Here is a 25959-nt window from a genome sequence, read left to right on the forward strand (position 1 = left end):
GTCTCAATGGTGATAGCTGAGCTGACTACACTGACTATGCTAGTGGCAGACTCCACTATGCTGGCAGGCTGGCTAATAGCCTGCTGCCTGGCCTGCACCCTATTTCATTGTGGAGCTAGAGGAGTTAGAGCCCTGTCTATGTTGGTAGATAAGATGAGAGCACCCCTCCAGCTAGGATGGAGTCCGTCACTCCTCAGCAGGTCAGGCTTGGTCCTGTTTGTGGGTGAGTCCCAGAAAGAGGGCCAATTATCTACAAATTCTATCTTTTGGGAGGGGCAGAAAACCGTTTTCAACCAGCGATTGAGTTGTGAGACTCTGCTGTAGAGCTCATCACTCCCCCTAACTGGGAGGGGGCCAGAGACAATTACTCGATGCCGACACATCTTTCTAGCTGATATGCACGCAGAAGCTATGTGGTGATCTTGGTGATCTCTGACTGTTTCATCCTAACATCGTTGGTGCCGACGTGGATAACAATATCTCTATACTCTCTACACTCGCCAGTTTTGGCTTTAGCCAGCACCATCTTCAGATTAGCCTTAACGTCGGTAGCCCTGCCCCCGGGTAAACAGTGTATGATCGCTGGATGATTCGCTTTAAGTCTAATACTGCGGGTAATGGAGTCGCCAATGACTAGAGTTTTCAATTTGTCAGAGCTAATGGTGGGAAGCTTCGGCGTCTCAGACCCCGTAACGGGAGGAGTAGAGACCAGAGAAGACTCGGCCTCTGACACCGACCCGCTGCTTAATGGGGAAAACCGGTTGAAAGTTTCTGTCGGCTGAATGAGCGACACCGGTTGAGCGTTCCTACAGCATTTCCTTCCAGAAACCGTGAGAAAATTGTCCGGCTGCGGGGACTGTGCCAGGGGATTTATACTACTATCTGTACTTACTGATGGCACAGACGCTGTTTCATCCTTTCCTACACTAAAATTACCCTTGCCTAACGATTGCGTCTGAAGCTGGGCTTGCAGTACAGCTATCCTCGCCGTAAGGCGAGCACAGCGGCTGCAATTAGAAGGCATCATGTTAATGTTACTACTTAGCTTCGGCTGTTGGAGGTCCTGGCTTCCTGCACGTGTAGAGATCAGAGAGGTTTTGATGGGTGTATATGTGTAGCAGAAACTCACTCGTGGGGCAGTACGTCACCCCCAAGTCTAAGGTTAGAGCTCGAACATTTTAGCCCCTTGGGTTACAAGTGCCCATCCAAGAAGGCTCAAGGTCATTGGCCACAGATAGAATGACATAACATTATATCTACAGTAGCTTTGATTGGACTGATACTTTCAACATTTTTCATACTTTCAAAATCTTAGCTAGCAAGCTAGCAGTCGTCACCATGAATCAAGTTGACAATCTACTAGCAAATCCTTTTTAATCCTTGTCATATAAAGAGAAATCAGAGATAACATGTATTGGTGCTCATCGGCCATTGGACATAAACATTACACAACAAGTCTGAAATCGCAAGTTCAACAATGAGTGATTTGGAAGGAAGCAGTGGCTAACTGCAAGCATCTCAAAGCAATCACCATTTCGCCTGTTATTCAGTTGAGAGGGTGTGTGGTCCAAGTCTGGGTTTAAGGATTTAAAACATCTGTCTGAAAGGGTTTCAAAACATGAGAATTGTGCATCACAGACAACGCTGTAAAACTCTGATCACTGGGGAAAACAAATGTTGTGTCTCAACTACACACTGCATAGACACGAATTTCACAACCAACAAAAGGATGACAATAGGTACGTGCTTGGCAGAATTGTAGCATGTAGTCTACTGTTCGGACTTGGTAGTGCACATGTGGCCTATAGCCTGTTTTATAGAAATGTAATGATTGAATATTACATTTAATATTGTTGAATTGTCTGCTTTGTCTGCTTATGTGCCCACGTTATTTATTATATGGTTCTGACTTGATGTACAAGGAGAATACTGTAAGAAAGTCCCATGTTTATGTCGCTCTGTAAATTAAAAAAATGCTGAACAAATAGGCTACATCCGTCTCAGCTCGCTCATGTCTTAATCAAAATTACGGCTTACCTCTTAACCGCTTATCATCATATATGCCATTGCCATAATTTGTACATCTACACTGTTATATTGCTTATATTGTTATTTCATTAGTATCTTATTAATAATTGTAGGCAATGCTAGAATTATGCATTTATTTGTTTTTCTTACTTTGTGTGTTATAATTAGCTAGGATGCTTTTCTCCATGAGGAGGGTGATAAGTTACAGACCCAACACCATTTTATCTCTTTGATTAACTATTAAGTGTATCAGAGCCTGGTTATATAGAACATCGAAAGTGTTTCCCTTAAGAGTTTACCTTAAGGGATAATTTTCCCTTACCTAAGAGAATTGTTTAAGGGCGTTGCATAGAGCACCTCAAATATTTCCTTCGTTTGAAGGCATGTACGGCTGAAAGAATTTCAAAGTTACCATTGGGACAGCCTGATTCACTGACTAAACTCAAAGAGATCGCTTTAACTTTGTAAGATAGCAAAATAGAACCTCTACAATCAAGACAGGATAACCAAATTACCTCAGAAAGTAATAACCCACATTTCTTGGAGTTACGTTTTTCTCAAGCTAGTTTACGGAGTAGCTGGGTGATTCTGCAACTACGATCACTTCTATGTCCTCAGGTTAAATTTGGTGGATTTTATTAAAAAACATATATGTTTTTATTCTTTATATGTTAAGTTCACACTACAATCACCCCAGATTTCTTTAACACCTCTCTATCAAGTATTTTAGCTACTTTTCAGATGCATTTTATACCTCAATTTTACTGTTTTGTCCTTGTCCCTTTTAAGCTTCTAGTATGTTTTTCTATGAGAAAACATTAATTGCACATTATATAATGTCATCTCCTAGAGAAAAAGTAAATAAAATAAAATCTATATCAATATTTATGGGGATATTTTTTGTTGTTGAGCTCTGCTAACCAGTCTCTCACCTGCCCCACAAAATATACCTATCCTTTGATAGTGGTGTCGTTTCAAATCAAATCAAATTTTATTTGTCACATACACATGGTTAGCAGATGTTAATGCGAGTGTAGCGAAATGCTTGTGCTTCTAGTTCCGACAATGCAGTAATAACCAACAAGTAATCTAACTAACAATTCCAAAACTACTGTCTTATACACAGTGTAAGGGGATAAAGAATATGTACATAAAGATATATGAATGAGTGATGGTACAGAGCAGCATAGGCAAGATACAGCAGATGGTATCGAGTACAGTATATACATATGAGAAGAGTATGTAAACAAAGTGGCATAGTTAAAGTGGCTAGTGATACATGTATTACACAAGGATGCAGTAGATGATATAGAGTACAGTATATACGTATGCACATGAGATGAATAATGTAGGGTATGTAACATTATATAAGGTAGCATTGTTTAAAGTGGCTAGTGATATATTTTACATAATTTCCCATCAATTCCCATTATTAAAATGGCTGGAGTTGAGTCAGTGTCAGTGTGTTGGCAGCAGCCACTCAATGTTAGTGGTGGCTGTTTAACAGTCTGATGGCCTTGAGATAGAAGCTGTTTTTCAGTCTCTCAGTCCCAGCTTTGATGCACCTGTACTGACCTCGCCTTCTGGATGATAGCGGGGTGAACAGGCAGTGGCTCGGGTGGTTGTTGTCCTTGATGATCTTTATGGCCTTCCTGTAACATCGGGTGGTGTAGGTGTCCTGGAGGGCAGGTAGTTTGCCCCCGGTGATGCGTTGTGCAGACCTCACTACCCTCTGGAGAGCCTTACGGTTGTGGGCGGAGCAGTTGTCGTACCAGGCGGTGATACAGCCCGCCAGAATGCTCTCGATTGTGCATCTGTAGAAGTTTGTGAGTGCTTTTGGTGACAAGCCGAATTTCTTCAGCCTCCTGAGGTTGAAGAGGCGCTGCTGCGCCTTCTTCATGATGCTGTCTGTGTGAGTGGACCAATTCAGTTTGTCTGTGATGTGTATGCCGAGGAACTTAAAACTTGCTACCCTCTCCACTACTGTTCCATAGATGTGGATAGGGGGGTGTTCCCTCTGCTGTTTCCTGAAGTCCACAATCATCTCCTTAGTTTTGTTGACGTTGAGTGTGAGGTTATTTTCCTGACACCACACCCCGAGGGCCCTCACCTCCTCCCTGTAGGCCGTCTCGTCGTTGTTGGTAATCAAGCCTACCACTGTTGTGTCGTCCGCAAACTTGATGATTGAGTTGGAGGCGTGCATGGCCACGCAGTCGTGGGTGAACAGGGAGTACAGGAGAGGGCTCAGAACGCACCCTTGTGGGGCCCCAGTGTTGAGGATCAGCGGGTGGAGATGTTGTTGCCTACCCTCACCACCTGGGGGCGGCCCGTCAGGAAGTCCAGTACCCAGTTGCACGGCGCGGGGTCGCGACCCAGGGTCTCGAGCTTGATGACGAGCTTGGAGGGTACTACGGTGTTGAATGCCGAGCTGTAGTCGATGAACAGCATTCTCACATAGGTATTCCTCTTGTCCAGATGGGTTAGGGCAGTGTGCAGTGTGGTTGAGATTGCATCGTCTGTGGACCTATTTGAGGGAAAATTCCTCATTAATAAAGTTTTGTCAAGAGAATGTTAACTTAGTTACCATGGAAATGTATTACAGACACTGAAGCACATGGCTGCAGCGGACAGTTGTTCAGGATATGATGTCCAGAAATTGAAGCTAAATCTAGGTAAATATTACTTATGTAGAGAACATATTCATTGTCAGTAATTTCCGAACAGGTGATCATTTCTTTACTTTGTGGTAGAATCATTTTATGTATTTAGTGTAAATAATATGCCAGCTGCAATACTAGCCAAAACATGCTAACCTGTCATTTTTCTCCAAAAACTGTAGAAGTGTCATTTCCATGACAGTCATTTCCAACACAAACTTAACTGTGGTGAAAATGACCGAACGTAGCAGAAATGACAAAAATATATTATATTTTTACTTTGTACTTTTTAACATTTATTTTAGGCTTATTTAATCATGCTTTAAATGAAATTAATCTCGAAAATGCTCCAAGATGTGCACAAGTTGAAAACTTAAGTAGTATTTTTCTTTGCTTTTAAAAGATGCCACATACAGTGGGGCAAAAAAGTATTTAGTCAGCCACCAATTGTGCAAGTTCTCCCACTTAAAAAGATAATATGCAAATCAATTCATTAAAAATCCTACAATGTGATTTTCTGGATTTTTTCTCTCTAATTTTGTCTGTCTGAAGTGCACCTATGATGAAAATTACAGGCCTCTCTCATCTTTTTTAAGTGGGAGAACTTGCAAAATTGGTGGCTGACTAAATACTTTTTTTGCCCCACTGTAAAACAGCACAGAGGTCACAGACATAGAAACCAAATACAAATACATCTGCATATAGACAGGGAGAGATACTGGAAGAAAAAAGAGAAGAGAGAAGGGAAATCTATCTCTGATCTTACAAAGCGAAAACAAAGAAGCAAGAGAAGGCAATGGAAATGCAACCAACGGAATAGAAGACAGACTTTAAAGAGAACAGGTGCACTGGAGACCTACCTATCAGGCAACACCACCTCAGTCACCAGAGGACTTGCAGCCAGAACATGCCCCTAACTTACCTGCCCCTGATGCATGCCCTGATACCCCTTCCTCCATCATCTGCAACAGGAATGAGAAGTTGAATACTTGCTGGAAGGAAAAGGTTTGGAAGAGGTTGCTCAAAAACATACAAATGACAAATGTCAAACTCAATAAAAGTTTACAGAAAGCCGAGAAATACAACATAATGTATGATGAATAAAATGGAGAGACAATATTCCCCAAAGACAAAGACAAAACAGCAAATGAAAGGAACACCGAAGGATTTTATTGTTTCAAAATGCCATCATTGATCATCAGAGTTAAAGCAAAACTATAAAAAAAAATGTTCAGTGCCAAGGACAAGCTTAAAAAATGCTCAGAGGCAACATCCTGAGAAAGTATGGCCTGGTCAAAGAGCAAATGAAAACAGGCCAACACGTCTTCAAAACTCAAGGGAAAAAAAGTGTACCATAATTACAAAGCCACAGAAGAGACAATCACTAGATTCTATGAACGTGATGACAACAGTAGAGCAACAACAGAGAAAAATGACACAGTAACAAGGAACAAGAAGAAAAAGCAGAAGTGCTTCTTGAATGGCACAATTCAGAACCTTTATCAGAATTTTAAGAGGGATAATTTAGAGATTAAAATGTCCTACTATGAATTCTGCAAAATACGTCCTTTTTGGGTTGTCAAGCCCACAGTCCAGGATAGGGACACATGCCTCTGCAAAACCCGAGCCAACCTCCAGTTCATGGCGGCAAAACTACAGCATCACAAAGGGATCAGCTACAGCAACATTGAGAACCTTATTGAGTATTTGTGCTGTGAGAACCTGAAGAAAGAGTGCATGTACACAAAAGTGCTCCCTTTGCCAAGCAAAAGAGCTTAAAACATCTGACTTTGATGCTGGTGAGCAGACATGGTGGTTTGAGTGGAAAAACAAAGCTGAAGAGAGAGAATGAAAAACAAAAGAGGGAAACATGGAGAACTTCACTGAAAAAAGTGTGTAGCACACTGCAGAGTCTACTGGAGGACTTTTCCAAAGGATTGAAAGAGAAGTTGGGAAAACACGTGTACAACATTCGACATCAATACTCCAAACTGATATAATTAAAAGAGAATATGCGGAGAGATCATCGTGCATATTGACTTTGCAGAGAACTACCTGTGTAAATACACCAGTGAAATCCAGGCAGTTCACTTCGGTGATTCTCACAAGCAGGTGACCCTCCACGCCCGTGATGGACATACCACAAATTATACAGTTTCACTTTGCTCATTGAGCTCTTCTATGCAGATGACCCCCTGCAATCTGGGCCCATCTCTCAAAAACACTGGCCTCCTTCCTTGAGCTCTTCCCATCGGCTACTTTTAGAATCTTACTTTATCTTAAATTAATTGAATGTTTAACAATGGTTGTTGTTCAAACTGTTTGTAATAAAATATTGTTTTCATCAAGTTTTTTTTTTTTTTTTTTTTACATAGATGTCATTTCCACCACACCCATATTTTTTAGGTAAATGAGAATATTATGTATAATTTGATTGATTGAGTGATTTGTTTTAGATAGGGTTATCATATGGTTGTTATCATAATCTCACAAAAAGGTCTCATCTCATTTTTCATGATACATTTTTTTTCTTCCGTTTATACATTCAGGCATTGTGTTGAATAATGTATATTAGAAAAACATTAAAAATCACTTAAAATAAGATTAAATACAAATTAATGAATACATGTATAAATTAATGTGATACAAATTAACTGTATGATATTTAATTTTCAACTAAAACTGATGTTTAATGATGTGATCGAAATGACATTTGTCTATTTTCTGTCTGAGAAAAATGACAAAAATATATACATTCCTGAATACTACGATCACAGCCATTATCAGATATTATTTCTAGACAAATCAAAAGCAATTATAATAGTGGTAAAATGGTGTTTCAACACATTTTAATTTCTGAAAGCTTGCAGGGTCAAAGTGCTCGAAGTTGCAGCATCCCCCAGCTAAAGATAGACTAGCCAGTTAGCTTTGTAGCCATGGATTGTGCACCCTACATTATTTAGCTAAGTAACTACAGTAGCTGGTTGATGTTTTCCTTTTGTAAACAGCGTGAATGAAAGCAACATTCACCTCCACAAATGCTGTTTACATCGATACTGAATGAAGCAATTAAGGGACATCATGGGCACCCTTAACTTTTTCACTTAATTTAATGGGGAAATTCACCTTAAATGTTTTGTACAACTGACTTAAAGTTAAGGAAACTTTAAGGAACAAGGTGATTGTTCCTTCCTTCTCTGTGTTATGCACCTTAATATTTCAAGATATCGAGATGAGAAGGAAGACAACTAGTAACACAAATCATTTTCTTGCCAGAAGGTGTATCACTTTACTTCTGTTTGCAATTTTATTTTCCTTGTTATCTTATTAGACTGTGGATCTGCTGCAGGGAGCATAGCTGCTTCTGAGGTATATGAAGCTTTTCTAAGGCTAGATGGATGCTGTCGGAGGAATAACGTTCACACACAATATTGTGGGCGCGTTTGATGAACATTTTGGGAAAAGCTTGTCCTAAGTGATTATGTGAGTGAATATTTTAGTCCTCAGGTGTTCCAGGAATGAATCATAGCTTGATTGCTGGTGTCTTCTTTTTATTTGAAAGTACATACTGCAGGTGTGTGTGCTTATGCCTGTGTGTGTGTGTGTGTCTTACCGCGCATGCTGCAGGTGTGTGCCATGCGTGCTGCAGAAAGGGCCACACGCTCATCCTCCTGCAGGGTACTCTGGTCAGTGAAACTGCGCTCCATCGAACCCATGTGACTCTTCTCCTGACGGTACGTTATGGGTGTGTTATTTATGTTCACTGGCTTCCTACAATCACACAGAGTGAGAGAGGGAGGGGGAGGGGGAGAGAGGGGGATAGAGAGAGCAACAGTTTTATTTGGCCACTGAAACTCTTCATTGGTAGCCAGAGAGCACAAGCATGTGAATGCTCGATTGGCAAAACAATGGAAAGGTAGGAGGGTGGCAGGACCAAACCACAGCCAAAGCAGCTAGACCAGCCTCTAATTGAATATGTCACTGGAACTAAGGGGCCTAGCCCAAAACATGAAAAATAGCCCCATACCATTATTCCTCCTCCATCAAAGTTTACAGTTGGCACTATGCATTCAGGCAAGTAGCATTCTCCTGGCATCCGCCAAACCCAGAATCGTCCGTTGGACTGCCAGATGGTGAAGCGTGAATCATCACTCCAGAGAACGCTTTTCCACTGCTCAAGAGTCCAATGGCGGCAAGCTCCACACCACACCAGCCGATGCTTGGCAATTGAGCATGATGCTCTTAGGCTTACTGCTCAGCCATGGAAACCCATGGTGAAGCTCCCAACTATGTTATTGTGCTGACGTTGCTCCCAGAGGCTGTTTGGAACTCTGTAGTGAGTGTTGCAACTGAGGACAGACAATGTCTATGAGCTTCAGCACTCAGCGGTCCTGTTCTGTGAGCTTGTGTGGCCTACAATTTCGCGGCTGAGCCATTGTTGCTCCTACACGTTTCTACTTCATAATAACAGAACATACAGTTGACCAGTGCAGCTCTAGCATGGCAGAAATTTGACAAACTGATTGCGGGAAAGTTGGCATCCTATGACGGTGCCACGTTGACAGTCACTGAGCTCTTCAGTAAGGCCATTCTACAGATAATGTTTGTCTATGGAGATTGTATGGCTATGTGCTCAATATTATACACCTGTCAGCATCGGGTATGGCTGAAATAGACAAATCCACAAATTTGAAGGGGTGTCCACATACTTTTGCATATATAGTGTATTTTAATAGGCTACATATAGGGAAATGGGGTTACCTAGTCAGTTGCACAACAAAATGCATTTAACCAAAATATGTATTCCGCATTTAACCCAACTCCTCTGAATCAGAGAGGTGCAGGGTCTGCAGTTGTTGGGGGTTAACTGATGCTTTAACAGACTGGAAACGATATGAACTGAGTTCTCCCTACAACATGCTTGCTCAATGTGTAAATGTGTGTTTTTTTTAAACTGTAGTGCTTTGTGTTTTATTTGTAAATGAAAATGAATGTGCTGCTATATTGGCCAGGTCTCAATTGAACAATCATTTTTTAATCTCAATGAGACTAACCTGGTTAAAAAAGGTTAAATGAAAATAAATGAAATGTATAATGCCTGTTCAGCTGGACTGGAAATTCTCAACAACCCTCTTTACCTAATTGAGAAATGTCCACCTATTTCTGAATAAGCATAGACCAGTTATGATGGGGTTGGAACTAAGCTCATGAGGCATTTATATATTTCTCAAGAATTAGGGGTATATACAGTGCTCTCCGAAATGATTGGTACAGTGAATCATTTTTTGTCTTTTGGCTCTATACTCCAAAGGTTTGGACTTGAAATCAAACAATGACTATGAGATTACAGTGCAGAAAGTTACAGAAGCACAAATATTATACCCCCCCAAAAATGCAAACCTCCCCTTTTATTGTAATGGTGAGAGGTTAGCATGTCTTGGGAGTATGATATTTGTACATGTGTGACTTTCTCACTCATCATGATTCACATTCATTTAGGATTATCCGTAATCATGGTAGCATCTACATTCATGTAGAAGTTTTTAAATACATATTCTATTCTTATTTACAATAAAAGTGATAAATTGTTTACCATTAATTTCTATTGGGCACAAAATCATCTGAAACACAACCAAAACAAACAGCAAAAGCATCCAACAAATGTGTAGAGTCACAAGCTTCATGTAGTCATTGCATACTATGAATTTGAAAATGCAAATACTTATTTTTTACTACTTTAAGACACATATACTTTAATACAAGTGAATTGCCTGAATTCTTTTGCTCCCCTAAAATGGGGGGACTATGTACAAAAACTGCTGTAATTCCTAAACGGTTCACCCGATATGGATGAAAATACCCTCAAATTGTTTGATTTCAAATTCTAACTTGTCAAGTATACAGCCAAAAGAAGAAAAAAACTTCACTGTCCCAATAATTACAACAAAATGTATTTAAATATCATAGAGTGGGCCATTAAAAAGCGGGCAAAACCCAGACACTCCCCTCAGGGCAGTGTCAAGTCACTCCTGTGAAAGGGAGTATATGAGTAGGGTGTAACGTCTGGGTCATATGCTGCCATAAAGGTGTGTGGGGCGACCCTCTCGTTGTCACCATCTGCGGGGAGGTGAGACCTTTGGGAGCTAGCGGCTAGGTTAATCATCTCCTAAAGCACACCTTTTCCCTCCCAATTATCCTCTCATTTATGGGTCACGCTTCTGCCCGGCGTGCATAATTACAGTAAGTGAGTAATTTAATTGTATTTGCATTTAATTAAATATTTCACACTCAAACGAGCCCTGCAGATGAGAGCGGTGTGGTCCCTCTGATATACCATAAGGGTGTACCCCTCTCTCTCTCTCCCTGTCACATGTACTCTCTTCAAAACAACCTGGCACTTTGGAAAGGCAAATACGAGTTCTAGTGAAGACTCGAGAGTAGAATAAAAAAATAGCATCAACATTCTACAGATACACAAGCATGGTTTGTGTGGTCCAGAGAATTGACAGTTAGGAAACAACTTATTTACCACCCTGTGTGGTAATCTGAGGAAAGTTAACCATTTGGCTAACTGAGTGAGGACCTAGAAGTGGTATAAAAATGTGGGCCAGTGACTCACCCCTTCCTGATGATGATGATGATGGCCCCCAGGAGCAAGATGAGCACCACCAGGCCCCCAGCACACACCCCCAGGATCAGCCCCATCTCCTCTGAGTGTTGGGATACCTCCAGAGCCCGCCGGTGGTCCTTACAGGCCGCTGAGAGAGAGAGAGATGAAGTGAGGGGAGGAAGCAGAGATGGGGAGGGATGAAGGGAGAGAGAAAGGAGGTGGGACAGAGAGGGGGGGTGGAGAGAGAGAGAGCGAGAGAAACAGAAGGAAGGAGAGATACAGACAGAGCGGTTTGAAAGAGGGGTGGCAGCTAGCCTAGTGGTTAGAGTGTTGGGCCAGCAACCAAAAGGTTGCTAGATTGAATCTCCGAGCTGACAGGGTAACAATCTGTCATTCTGCCCCTGAACAAGGCTCTTCCTAGGCCGCCATTGTAAATAATAATTTGTTCTTAACTGACTTGCCTAGTTAAATAAACATTTACAAAGAGGGGGACAGAAAAAGGGATATAGGAAGAAATGTACAGGCTTAAAATGCAGATCAATAATCAATGCTTAACATACACAACAGTCATCACTGTCATATCACAATGGCTGGACTGACACTAACCACCCTGACCGCTGAGAAAAGATAGAATGTTTCAAAACAGACTGGCTCTTTACCGCCACATCTGTGCATTCATTCGCACGGTTTAATTTATTTATATGGCAGTATGTTTCAAGGGACAAATGTTACATATTGAAACTCTGTTGGCTACCAGAATGTACGATAAAAACACTTACAAAGGGTGGTGCCCACATCAATAGCTCCTGCTAATATAGACACATTGTGTTCATTAGACAAAATAATTGGATGGGAGACACAAACAGACCACAGTCATGTGCGTGTTTTTCAATAGGTGAATCATACTGGATATTTCTCTACTCTTTTAATAGCCATGGGGAAAGGTTTGCGTCTTCTTTGACAATAAGAGCCCTTTGTGTCTTCGAGTGATACACAGGAAAGGAGGTTTGAGATATACTGTATGAGGCCAGAGATAAAAGTTGTTTAGGACTGGGGGAATGCTTTGTGGAAGGTCTTCACAAGCTTGCCACACTTGGTACCTGGGTCGTGTTCAACGGGCACCAAACAGATGAACCGCAGACTGAAATAGAGAGGGCCTACCTAGACCTTTTCGTTTTTCAATTGTGTGCCCTAATGAATGTGACTTTGCTTGAAGACAAAGACATTCTGTACAACCACAGAATGTTTAATGCCACATCATAACAAAAGCATTTTTTTGTGGAAGAAATCCAAGACAATACTCATCTAAATCCAAGACGATAGTGTGGTTTATTTAAATACACACGAGTACAGTAGAGTAAGGGTGGCAGGTAGCCTAGTCGTTAAGAGCGTTGGTCCCATAACTGAAAGGTTGCTAGTTCACATCCCCTAACTGGCAAGGTGAAAAAATCTGCCGTTCTACCCTTGAGCAAGGCAGTTACCAACTGCTCTTTGGGCACCAATGATGTTGATTAAGGCAGCCCCCCGCACTTCTCTGATTCAGAGGGGTTGGGTTAAATACGAAATACATTTCAGTTGAATGCATTCAGTTGTGCAACTGACTAGGTATTCCCCATTCCCCAGTATAATTTCAAGGTGCCCCAGTGTCTAAGATACAGTAAAGGTCATTATTATAATAGCAAGTTACTCATCTCACTGGCACAAAGCTCTACACTTATGGAAATGGGCGAAGCAAGAAGCTTTTTTTTGTCTTGAAGCAGTAACCCACTGATCTACTTTCTCTGTGTAGTGTCAGCCATTCCTTACGGCCCAAGCAGCCCTGCAACCAGCCCTACTGTGCCTTTAGGAACAGCACAGCCATTCTCTAGTGGAGGAGAAAGTCAGAGCTGGCCTAAGGAAAGAGGTCTAGATAGCTAGCGGTTGGAATGAAGAGGCTCACAAGAGCAGAATGAGATCTGGGGCAGAGGCAAGAGGAAAGGGAAAATAAGACATGTTTTAGCCCTCTTCTTGTGCAACCAGGCCCAGGGGCATTTCATCGACCTCATCCCTATGGGAGAGAATTCTTACAGTACAATTTGGAAAAGTTTGTGGTTGGTGCCCAGAGTTTTTCTTATGAAAAATCACCAAATACTGTATATGACTCGTTGCATTTGATCAATACTAAGGGATAGCCCCAAAGTTTTAGCAGCCTTGTATGTACTCTGACACTAATGTTTTTGTACAGTATATCACATTTATTCAGATAATTACCATAGATGTCATTGGTGTATAGATCACATCGACTAATGGACTCTGAGCCTTATAAATCCTCTGACAGAGTGGATACAGCCTTGGGGTTCCTTATAGGAGTATGACAGGTCATCTTTTTGTGTATCACAAGTATGCTTGACATGCAAGGGTGACAGGTATAACTAATTCAGCCAGCCTCCCTTCAGAAAGTATTTATACACTTTGACTTAAGCCACATTTTGGTATGTTACAGCCTGAATACAAAATTGATTAAATATATTTGTTTTTCTTAGCCATTTACACACAATACCCCATAATGACAAAGTGAAAACATGTTTTTAGAAATATGCTCAAATTGAATAAGTAATAAATAATTTACATAAGTATTCACACCTCTAAGTCAATATTCTGTAGAAGCACTTCATTTGTCACATGCTCAGAATACAAGTGTAGACTTTACCGTGAAATGCTTACTTACAAGCCCTTAACCAACCGTGCATTTCAAGACGTGTTAAGAAAATACTTAACAAATAAACAAAAGTAAAAATTTTAAAAAGTTACAAAATAACATAACAATAACGAGGATTTATACAGGGGGTACCGGTACCGAGTCAGTGTGCAGGGGTACAGGTTAGTTAAGGTAATTTGTACATGTAGGTAGGGGTGAAGTGACTATGCATAGATAATAAACAGCGAGTAGCAGGAGTGTACAAAACAAATGGAAGGGGGGTCAATGATGAATTGTTCAGCAGTCTTATGGCTTGGGGGTAGAAGCTGTTAAGGAGCCTTTTGGTCCTAGACTAGGTGCTCCGGTACTGCTTGCCATGCAGTAGCAGAGAAAACAGTCTATGACTTAGGTGACTGGAGTCTCTGACAATTTTATGGGCCTTCCTCGGACACCGCCTATTATATAGGTTTTGTTGCAGGAAGCTTGGCCCCGGTGATGTACTGGGCCGTACGCACTACCCTTTGTAGCGCCTTACGGTCAGATGTCGAGCAGTTGACATACCAGGCGGTGATGCAACCGGTCAGAATGCGCCTGGTGGTGCAGCTGTATAACTTTTTGAGGATCTGGGGACCCATGCCAAGTCTTTTCAGTCTCCTGAGGGGGAAAAGGTTTTGTTGCGCCCTCTTCACAACTGTCTTGGCTTGGTTGGACCATGATAGTTTGTTGGTGATGTGGACACCAATGAACTTGAAACTCTTGACCCCGCTCCACTACATGTTAATCCTTGGGAGTTCTGTACACAAGTATTGTGCAACATTTGCCCAATATTTTCCTCTAGGATTTTGCATGTGCTTAGCTCCATTACGTTCATCGCTTTATCCTGAAATACTCCCCAGTCCTTAACGATTACAATCATACCCATAACATGATGACACCACTATGCTTGAAAATATAGAGAGTAGAACTCAGTAATGTATTCTTACCCAAATATTACACTTTGAATTCAAGGACAAAAAGTGAATTGCTTTGACACAGTTTTTTTTGCAGTATTACTTTAATGAATTGTTTCAAACAGGATGCATGTTTTGGAATATTACTTTTTTTAAAGGCTTCCTTCTTTTCACTCTGTCATTTAGGATAGTTTTGTGGAGCAACTACAATGTTTTTGATCCATCCTCAGTTTTCTCTTGAAACTGTTTTAAAAAGTCACCATTGGCCTCATGGTGAAATCCCATGAGGCCAACTGAGTTATGAAGGACGCCAGATTCTGGGTGTGTTGACACCCCATCCAAAGTGTAATCATTAACTTCACCATGCTCAAAGGGATATTAAATGTCTGCTTTTTAAAAATTAACCATTCCAACCATTCTTTATAAGGCTTTGGAAAGCCTCCCTGGTCTTTGTGGTTGAATCTGCGTTTGAAATTCACTGCTCGACTGAGGGGCCTTACAGATAATTGTATGTGTGGGGTACAGAGAGGAGGTAGTCATTCAATAATCATGTTCAACACTATTATTGCACACAGAGTGAGTCCATGAAACTTATTATGTGACTTGTTAAGCACATTTCTACTCCTGAACTTAAATACGTTTGCCATAAGAAAGGGGTTGCATACATGTTCACAAAAAACATAATTCCACTTTGATATTATGGGGTATTGTGTTGAGGCCAGTGACAAAACAAGTCTAATTAATCCATTTTAAATTCAGGCTGTAACACAACAGAATGTAGAAAAAGTCAAGGGGTATGAGTACTTTCTGAAGGCACTGTAGTTGGCAGAAGATTAATTAAAGACTTTGTTCCTACCAAACACAGAGAGACGGAGAAGGCATATATAACTTCAATTCATCATGTGAAATACAGGAGTAGGCCTATATTTTTCAACCTAATAACATGGCTGCGGGTGAAAAGAATTGATTTATTTTACTGACACCCTGGACAGAGACGATCATCTTGCCACATTTAGTCTGCGAATTTCTATTAAGCCAAACAATATATTTTTTCCACATGAATCCATACACCTGCCGGATAGCTGAGAGTGGACATTGGCACTTAGAGAAGAAATATAAGTCCATTGTTGTGATGGGAGCTGCCAAGAGATTGTTAATTAAACTGTCATCTGGAAGTTGATAAGTAATCTCCAGCTTTGATAACTAATTGTCTCCACTTTGCTGATCAAAGGCTGATTAAAAGTAACGCTTCACAACCAGAAAATGCGGTGAAAAATGCAATCATGTTTAACATTAGAGGGATCACATAGATACAAAATGACTAACCACATGTGTTGTACCTTGACATTTTTTATAATCTGGGTATCACGTTTCAGGTAAGACCGAAATGCAGACTGTGTTGAGGTAACAATGTTCATTACAGCAACAGGGGCAGGCAAATGACAGGTCAATGCAGGCAGGGGTTGATAACGCAGAGTAATGGCAAAGGCACAGGACAGCAGGCAGACACAGGAAGAGGTCGGAAATCAAGAGTAGAGGCAAAGGCACAGGACAGCAGGCAGGGTCAGGGGCAGGCAGAGTGGTCAGGCAGGTGGCCTCAGAGTCAGGACAGGCAATGGTCAAAACCAGGAGAGCGAGGAAAAGAGAAACTGGGGAAAAGCTGAGACAAAACGCGGATTGACTTGACAAACAAGACGAACAGACAGGGAATAAGTGGGGAAGATTGGCGACACCTGGAGGAGGGTGGAGACAAGCATAAGGACAGGTGAAACAGATCAGGGTGTGACACTGGGGAATCCTATTTGTCAGTTTAGTTACATCAGTTGTAGTTTCTAAAGCTGGTCTTCTTACTTAACCCTGTCGGACACGATGCTATTTCCTGTTTTTCAAGAAGGATGTTAAAAGACTGATTAAAAAGTATCTCATGTTGATCTTAACCAATTTGAAAGCTATTTGTGGCTGAATGTTCAAATACATTTCCATAGGGTTCTCATCAAGGCCCTTTACGTTTTTTCTCTCTCTCTGTCTCTCTCCCCACCTACAGTATGTGCCAGAGACAAGAGGCACGTACTGTTTAATGTTCATCAATGTGTCAAGACGTAATTAATCAAAGCCCAACTGGGTGTCTGTGAGGAGCAGATGGAGTGAGACTCAGAGCTAAAATGACTTGCCTTGCCTTTTGGCTTCATGCTTCAAGAGAGCCTGGTCTCTTTCATTACTCAGTCACAAAAAAGACATCTTCACCGAAAAGTACACCTTGCCAAGACAATTTACTAGCAAGACTAGCTTACTGTTGCAGCACTATGATAACTATAAATACATGGCTATTAGTCACCACGATCCGACAGCGCACAACAGTAGTGGGGTAGAGCCTGTGGTGCCATCAGGATTCAACTTCTATGCCCTTTTCATGTTCTTTTGAGTCCCTGTGGCAGGGTGATAGAGAGTGGGAGGGAGGAAGTGGGGAGAAACATTGCTCATATTGATGGGCTCAAGTAGTTACATTTGTGTTTTTGATGTGAAGGGCCCTTCTTGAGCAGACGGGTCAAAAGCCCTCAGATGTTTCCCTCCCCCTCCGAGTAGTGTAGCTGTCTGACGGGAACAGTGGAACTGCCTTTGATATGGTTGTGTTCCCCCAAACAAGCATGATGAAAGCCTGACCTCTAATCTCTCCCTGCTTGTTGTCCTTTTCTCTGAAGGCAAGGAGAGGAAAGCTCACAGGAGTCTGCCTCATCACTAAACAACATGGATCTTCAGAGAAGTCCCCCTGCTTCTCCCACATGCTAAACTCCATCTACTGTACATGTCTGGAATACCAGCAAAACTCAAACACATCTTTTCATCTTTGGAGATGCATTTATAGTGTAAGATCAACATGCTACAATAAAGCCTACAGGACTTCAGAGACACGGGGAGATCCATAAAAGGTCCATACAATATTCATGTTGAATTACCTTTGCGGGCTATTCGGATGCAGTTTATTCTGCTTTCCTGAAAAAAAGAGAGAATACAGAGATCAGAGGTGGGAACATTGCCAATGCTTTGCATTCTGGAGAATGCAGAAAGGATGAACCTAGCATTATATATTATTTTGGCTGAACCATAATGAAAATTGTATTTTGACAATAAAATCACAAAGCAAATTATCTTCAACAGATGAAAATTAGACAAAAATTCACTGTTGGATTGTCTTACATCTTTAGAGACCAGCATATTGGATTGAAAGACACTCAAAATAGAGCCCCATGAGTGGAATACTGAGGAGGCATTCAATCAGCTAAAATGATCATCACTTACAATGATATATGACCAGTGAATGTTCAATACGAAAGGCAAGAGTTGAGGTGAAGTGTTAAAAGAGAGAAAGGAAGATTTTATGAAAGGGAAATTAACTGAATTGAGAAGATGGCCCTGGACCAATATGCCGCTATAAAAAGGATTTAATTTCCTTCAAATTTCAGCTGATGACATCTTGGTGTTATGAAAAGGACCTTTGTCAAACAACACTAATGAGAATTAAGACCGTAATCCAATTCCGTCTTGCCACCTCAACGAGGAGATGCATTATCAAATTAAGATTTACAGACGCTTATTCAGGCCTTATGGGACAATTATGCAAATCTGCCCATCCGGAAAGGAGCAAGAGCCCTCCTTTCAAACTGCGGCTAAATTGCCTTTTTTGATTGAAAACCCATTTCAAGTTGACTTCCTCCTAAGCCCACTCTTAAACCTATGGCAATGTTTTTTCCTAAAAAGTACAGACACGTAGGGAGGCATATTGAAGACACACACACACACATAAACAATCCTCAAACAAACTGACTAAAACATTCACACACTTTCAGCTCTATTTTTTAGTATGAGTAAACGCTATGAAAATGTAATTGCAGGATGCTTTGGAAATTCAAATGCAATGGGCTCTTAGAAGACTATCAAGACAGACAGAAACCAGCCCATAAAAATACAGGGGCAATTCCTCACTGCATCAAGGCAATCATTTGCAGGAATCTATGCAGGAATCCAATGCCGATTTAACACTTTTGCTTAATACAGGCAAAACTAAATAAATCGTCAGAACATTTCAGATGAACTACATGTTCACTCGTTAGATGGTTCTCCAATCGAACGTGTCCCGCATATAAATAGGTTGGCTTGTGTGATAATGCCCAGCCTGGCTTTCCAAAAGCAGATCTGTCAGCAAACAAATTATGAAGACTTTCAAACCATTCCGGGTGATGGGGAATAAGACTGAGCAGACTTTGACAGAAAAATGTGTAATGCAGAGGTGATATATTGCAGCTCAAACCATCCATACTGGCATGTCGTCAGTCTGGGTGTAGAAGGCAGAAGAATGGAGTTAATTGGTGATCTGGAGAGCAGAAACAGATAGCCCACATAGGGGACACTGATGCCCTGCCGCCAACACAAACTGTGCCAGTCATGCCAGAGGGGTTGGCAGCGCTGGCAGCCATCGTTACTACAGTAAACTCAGGTTAGCCTGTGTGAGGTTGCCATTAGGGGACACACTGGGTGTTGTGACTGAAATGCTGCCCATGCTATGGTCTTCAAAGAGCCAGTCAGAATGCACCCTCTTTCAAGTGCCTCTTTACATTTACAGCAAACCTCCAGCTCATTAGCATGAGTAAATGCCAAATATTGTTAGTCTGTTTCACTTTTTAAACGTCTCTGCCAATGTTTATAAGGACCACTTATAGCCGTAATGTTGATCCTTAACAAATCTTATTCAGATCAAAATAAAACGTTTGCGCTGCTGAGATGTACTTAACCAAACACAGAAACTTAAGGAACAAATTAGGAATATGAAAAAATAAAAATTGGTCACATACACATGGTTAGCAGATGTTATTGCGAGTGTAGCGAAATGCTTATGCTTCTAGATCTAACAGGTAATATCCCGACAGGATGCTCTCAATTGTGCATCTGTAAAAGTTAGTAAGGGTTTTCGATGACAAGCCACATTTTTTCAGCCTTCTGAGGTTGAAGATGTGCTGTTGCGCCTTCTTCACAACACTGTCTGTGAGGGTGGACCATTTCAGTTTGTTGGTGATGTGATATGTACACCAAGGAACATAAAACTTTCCACTTTCTCCACTGCTTTCCTGTTCATGAGGATAGTGGGGTGCTCCCTCTGCTGTTTCCTGAAGTCCACGATCATCTCTTTTGTTTTTCTGACATTGAGTGAGAGATTATTTTCCTGACACCACACTCTGAGAGCCCTCACCTCCTCTCTGTAGGCTGTCTCGCTGTTGTTGGTAATAAAGCCTACCACTGTTGTGTTGTCTGCAAACTTGATGATTGAGTTGAAGGTGTGCATGGCCACACAATCGTGGGTAAACAGGGAGTACGAGAGGGGGCTGAGAACGCATCCTTGTGGGTGTTGAGGATCAGCAAAGTGGAGATGTTGTTTCCTACCTTCACCACCTGGGGGCGGCCCGTCAGGAAGCCCAGGACCCAATTACACAGGGCGGGGTCGAGACCTAGGGTCTCAAGCTTAATGATGAGTTTGGAGGGTACTATGGTGCTGAATGCTGAGCTGTAGTCAATGAACAACATTCCTACATAGGTATTCCTCTTGTCCAGATGGGATAGGGCAGTGTGCAGTGTTATGGCGATTGCATCGTCTGTGGACCTATTGGGGCGGTAAGCAAATAATTGAAGTGGGTCTAGGGTTACATGACAGGTAGGGTGGAGGTGATATGATCCTTGACCAGTCTCTCAAAGCACTTCATTATCACAGAAGTGAGTGCTACGGGGCTATAGTAATTTAGTTCAGTTACCTCAGCTTTCTTGGGAACAGAAACAATGGTGGCCATCTTGAAGCATGCGGGGACAACATACTGGGATAGGGATTGACTGAATATGTCCTTAAACACACCAGCCAGCTGGTCTGCGCATGCTCTGAGGACACAGCTAGGGATGCCATCTGGGCTGGCAGCCTTGTGAGGGTTAACACGTTTAAATGTTTTACTCACGTCAGCTACGGTCAAGGAGAGCCCACAGCAGGCAAAGAAGGTGTTAAGTTTGTCTGGAAGCAAGACGTCGATGTCCGCGATGGGGCTGGTTTTCTGTTTGTAATCCATGATTGTCTGTAGACCCTGTCACATATGTCTCGTGTTTGAGCAGTTGAATTGCGGCTCCACTATGTCTCTAGACTGACACTTTGCTTGTTTGATTGCATTACAGAGAGAATAACTACACTGTTTGTATTCAACCATATTCCCAGTCGCCTTGCCATGATTAAATGCGGTGAAACGTGCTTTCAGATTAGCGCAAATGCTGCCATCCGTCCATGGTTTCTGTTTAGGGAAGGTTGTAATAGTCACAGTGGGCACAACATCTCCTATACACTTCCTTATAAACTCGCTCACCGAGTCAGCATGTACTTCAATGTTATTCTCTGAGGCTACCCGGAACATATCCCAGTCCACGTGATTGAAGCAATCTTGAAGCGTGGAATATGATTGGTCAGACCAGAGTTGGATAGACCTCAGCATGGGTGCTTCCTGTTTTAGTTTCTGCCTATAGGAAGGGAGCAACAAGATGGAATCATGGTCAGATTTGCCAAAAGGAGGGCGGGGGAGGGCATGTTACTTGCTCATGTACTGCATTCGATATACTGATAGAATTTAGGTAGCCTTTTTCTCAAATGATCGTTGTTATAATCTTCAGATACAATAAATGCAGCCTCAGGATATATGGTTTCCAGTTTGCATGAAGTCCAGTGAAGTTCCTTGAGGGCTGTCTGATATACACGGCTGTGACAATAACCGCTCGGCATTTTATTGTGAGGAATTCTAGGTCAAGTGAACAAAAGGACTTGAGTTCCTGTATGTTGTTATGATTACACAATGAGTCATTAATCATGAAAAATACACCCCTGCCTTTCTTCTTACCGGAGAGATGTTTATTTCTGTTGGCATGATGCACTGAAATTCCCGTTGGCTGTACAGACTCCCGACAGCATATCCCAAGCTAGCTATGTTTCCGTTAAAAAGAGTATGTTACAATGTTGGATATCTCTTTGGAAAGCAACTCTTGCCCTGATTTCATCGTCTTTGTTAAATAGGGAGTGGACATTAGAGAGTAATATACTTGGGTGGTATGCGCACCTCCAAAGCCTCACTAGAAGATCGCTCCGGCTCATTCTCCTCCGGCGGCATTGTTTTGGGTTGGCCTCTGGAATCAGTTCAAATGCACTGGGAGATGCAGACAAAGGATTCGCTTTGGGAAAGTCATATTCCTGGTCGTAGTGCTGGTTTTGCTGGTAAGTTGACTTCTCTCTGATATCCAATAGTTCTTCCCGGCTATATGTAATACCACTTAAGGTTTTCTGGGCTAACAATATAAGAAAGAATACATAAAAAAAAACGAATTACTGCAGTATCCTAAGGACTAGAAGCGAAGCTGCCATCGGCGCCATCTTGCGGAATATAAGCACAGTATACTGTATAAGAGCAGGAATACAGGAATACTGAACTCCACTCGAAAAAGAACCAGATCATCAAAAATGCAGTGAAGTAGGGTGCTCAATGGAAAATTTAAATGCCAAGAATATACTCATGCCCAGTGAGAAACACCATAAGTAGAGAGCTTTCCCATCGTTCAACTGTCAAACACAAAACTCTGGTGATCACTGCGCCACTCGGAAGCCCTAACCTTCAGGAAGTCCCCCTTGTATGTTCTCCACTAGAAATGTGTTTGACAGTTAAACGATGGTAAAGCTCTCTACTGATGGTGTTTCTCACTGGGCATGAGTATATTTTTTGCATCTCAGTGCTAGAGGCATCACTACAGACCCCGGTTCAATCCCAGGCTGAATCACAATCAGCCATGATTGGGAGTCCCATAGGGCGGCACACAATTGGCCCAGTGTCATCCGGGTTTAGCCGGTGTAGGCCATCATTTTAAATAAGAATTTGTTCTTAACTGACTTATCAAGTTAAATAAAAACAGTTTTTAAAAGTTAATCACATTGTAGACCTGGGCCAAGGAATGAGGCAGGCCAAAAACCACCCAGATAATAAACGTGGCCTGACATACAAGTCCAGAACATTCTAACAGCTCTCCCTGCTAATTTGAAACTATCTTAGATCACCAGAGTTTTGCTGTAATCAAGTGATAACCTTCAAATAAATGTCAACCAAATCACAATGAGGTTACTGTTCCTTTAAGAAAGACCATACACTATCAAACAAATCAGGTACATCATGACATTGCTGTTAGAATAGCAGGCTAGGGGAATCGTAATAGTCATAAAATGAACCCAGCTATCCAGCCTACAGTGTCTTCGGAAAGAATTCAGACCCCTTGACTTTTTCCACATTTGTTAGGTTACAGCCTTATTCTAAAATGTATTCAATAGTTTTTTTCCCTCTTCAATCTACACACAATACCCCATAATGACAATGCAAAAACAAGTTTTTAGACATTTTTGCTAATTTCAAAAAAATAATACATTTACAAAAGTATTCAGACCCTTTACTCAGCACTTTGTTGAAGCATCTTTGGCAGCAATTACAGCCATAGTCTTTTTGGGAATGACGCAACAAGCTTGGCACACCTGTATTTGGGAGTATCTCCCATTCTTTGCTTTAGATCCTCACAAGCTCTGTCAGGTTGGATGGGTTGTCTTGATGCAAGGCTATTTTCAGGTCTCTCCAGAGATGTTAGATCGGGTTCAAGTCCAGGCTCTGTCTGGGCCACTCAAGGACATTCAAAGAGTTGTCCCGAAGCCACTCCTGCGTTGTGTTGACTGTGTGCTTAGGGTCGTTGTTTTGTTGGAACCTTGCCCCAGTCTGAAGTTCTAAGTGCTCTGAGGCAGGTTTTCATCAAGGATCTCTCTGTACTTTGCTCCGTTTATCTTTGCCTCGATGCTATCTAGTCTCCCAGTCGCTGCTGCTGAAAAACTCCCCCACAGCATGATGCTGTCACCACCAGGATTCACCTTAGGGATGGTGCCAGGATTCTTCTAGACATGACGCTTGGCATGCAGGTCAAAGAGTTCATTCTTGGTTTCGTCAGACAAAATAATATTGTTTGTCATGGTCTGAGAGTCTTTAGGTGCCTTTTGGCACACTCCAAGCATGCTGTCATGTGCCTTTGACTGAGGAGTGGCTTCCAACTGGCCACTCTACCATAAAGGCCTGATTGGTGGAGTGCTGCAGAGATGGTTGTCATTCTGAAAGGTTCTCCAATCTAAACAGAGGAACTCTAGAGCTCTGTCAGAATTCCCATCGGGTTCTTGGTCACCTCACTGACCAAGGCTCTTCTCCCCCGATTGCTCAGTTTGGCCGGGCAGCCAGCTCTAGGAAGAGTCTTGGTGGTTCCAAACTTCTTCCATTTAAGAATGATGGATGCCACTGTCTTCTTGGGGACCTTCAATGCTGATGAAATGTTTTGGCACCCTTCCCCAGATCTGTGCATCGACACAGTCATGTCTCGGAGATCTACAGCAATTCCTTCAAACTCGTGTTTTCTTTTGCTCTCACATTATTGTCAACTGTGGGACCTTATATAGACAGGTGTGTCCCTTTCCAAATCATGTCCAATCAACTTAATACCATAGGTGGACTCCAATCAAGTTGTAGAAACATCTCAAGGATGATAAATGGAAACAGGATTCACCTGAGCCCAATTTCAAGTCTCATTGCAAAAGGTCTGAATACTTATGTAAATAAGGTATTTCTGTTTTTTATTTTTTATTTAAGAAATTTGCAAACATTTCTAAAAACCCGTTTTCACTTTGTGATTATGGGGTATTGTGTGTAGATTGCTCATCCATTTTAGAAGAAGGCAACGTAACAAAATGTGGAAAAAGTCAAGGGATCTGAATACTTTCTGAAGGCATTGTATATCGCGTGAGTGGCCCTGCTATAGACTTCTTCTGGCTTTACATTATACACTGTAGCGGTATTGTTAGAGAGGGGTAGAGATTAAGATTTTGTTTGGGCGCCAGGTATTAACCCTGCCGAAAGGAAAGAGTAGGATAAATAGAGTAATCATCCCAGACACACACACACATCAGCAGAAGAGACTGCCTAGAGTGTAGCCTATTAGCCAGATATCCATTGGAGAGAAAAGATAAGACACACCATATAAAACACACGTCACAGCACAGGGGTAACCCAACCAATAATATCTCATACAATAATAATGGCAGAGTAATTTAATGGCATCATAGAAACAATTGACAAGAAAGAACACAGTCATCAACATTAGAGGATTTGCAATAATCTGTATTACTACATCCCAGTGGAGAAGTGCAGAGGGTATGAATGGGGGGGTGGTGTTCATAAATGTCCAAAATCTTCTCGGCCACCATTCAATAGTACCACAGCACATCAATACTGTTCAAATAACAATACATAATAAACTCGCAAGCAACCTCCCTTTTAACTAAAATGTCAACACAAATACGTCTGGCAGGGCAATAATAGCCCAGCGACACTGAGCGTCAAAGGGAAGTGCATTGAAAAAAAAGAAAGTCTGCTGCAGTGTTAAGCACTGGAGCGATAGAGGGAAGAGAGAGAGGGGGTCTGTTGACTTCAGGCTTTCAGTTGCACTGTCTATCAGTCTGATGGTTTGTATGTCAAAGCTTTGTAAAAATGTCAAATCAAATCAAATTGTATTAGTCACATGCGCCAAATACAACAGGGTAGTAGACATGACAGTGAAATGCTTACTTACAAGCCCCTAACCAACAGTGCAGTTTAAAAAAATACAGATAAGAATAAGAGATAAAAGTAACAAGTAATTAAAGGAGCAGCAGTAAAAAATAATGATACAAATAGGCGGTTGCCGGTACAGAGTCAATGTGTAGGGGGACCGGTTAGTTGAGGTAGTATGTATGAAACGTCCTCTCACTGTCAACAGCGTTATTTTCAGCAAACTGTGTGAATATTTGTATGAACATAACAAGATTCAATAACTGAGACAGAAACTGAACAAGTTCCACAGACATGTGACTAACAGAAATGGTAAAATGTGTCCCTGAACAAAGGAGGGGGGGATCCAAAT

The 25959-nt window shown here is 41.7% G+C and overlaps 1 protein-coding gene across 3 annotated transcripts in view; it reads right to left on the reverse strand.

The window, feature by feature from the left end:
- LOC115141434 (receptor-type tyrosine-protein phosphatase U) overlaps nucleotides 1-25959 on the reverse strand; it is a 272604-nt gene that overhangs the window by 57682 nt on the left and 188963 nt on the right. For all 3 annotated transcript variants that reach the window (XM_065000165.1, XM_029680301.2, XM_029680299.2), the window contains exons 13-15: nucleotides 17877-17913; nucleotides 11305-11443; nucleotides 8299-8456 (exon numbers count right to left, since the gene is read on the reverse strand). In XM_065000165.1, coding sequence (XP_064856237.1) covers nucleotides 8299-8456; nucleotides 11305-11443; nucleotides 17877-17913 — 334 coding nt within the window. The remainder of the gene's footprint in view (nucleotides 1-8298; nucleotides 8457-11304; nucleotides 11444-17876; nucleotides 17914-25959) is intronic.

Source organism: Oncorhynchus nerka, linkage group LG14 (genome assembly GCF_034236695.1).
Source record: "Oncorhynchus nerka isolate Pitt River linkage group LG14, Oner_Uvic_2.0, whole genome shotgun sequence".
Classification (NCBI taxonomy): domain Eukaryota; kingdom Metazoa; phylum Chordata; class Actinopteri; order Salmoniformes; family Salmonidae; genus Oncorhynchus; species Oncorhynchus nerka.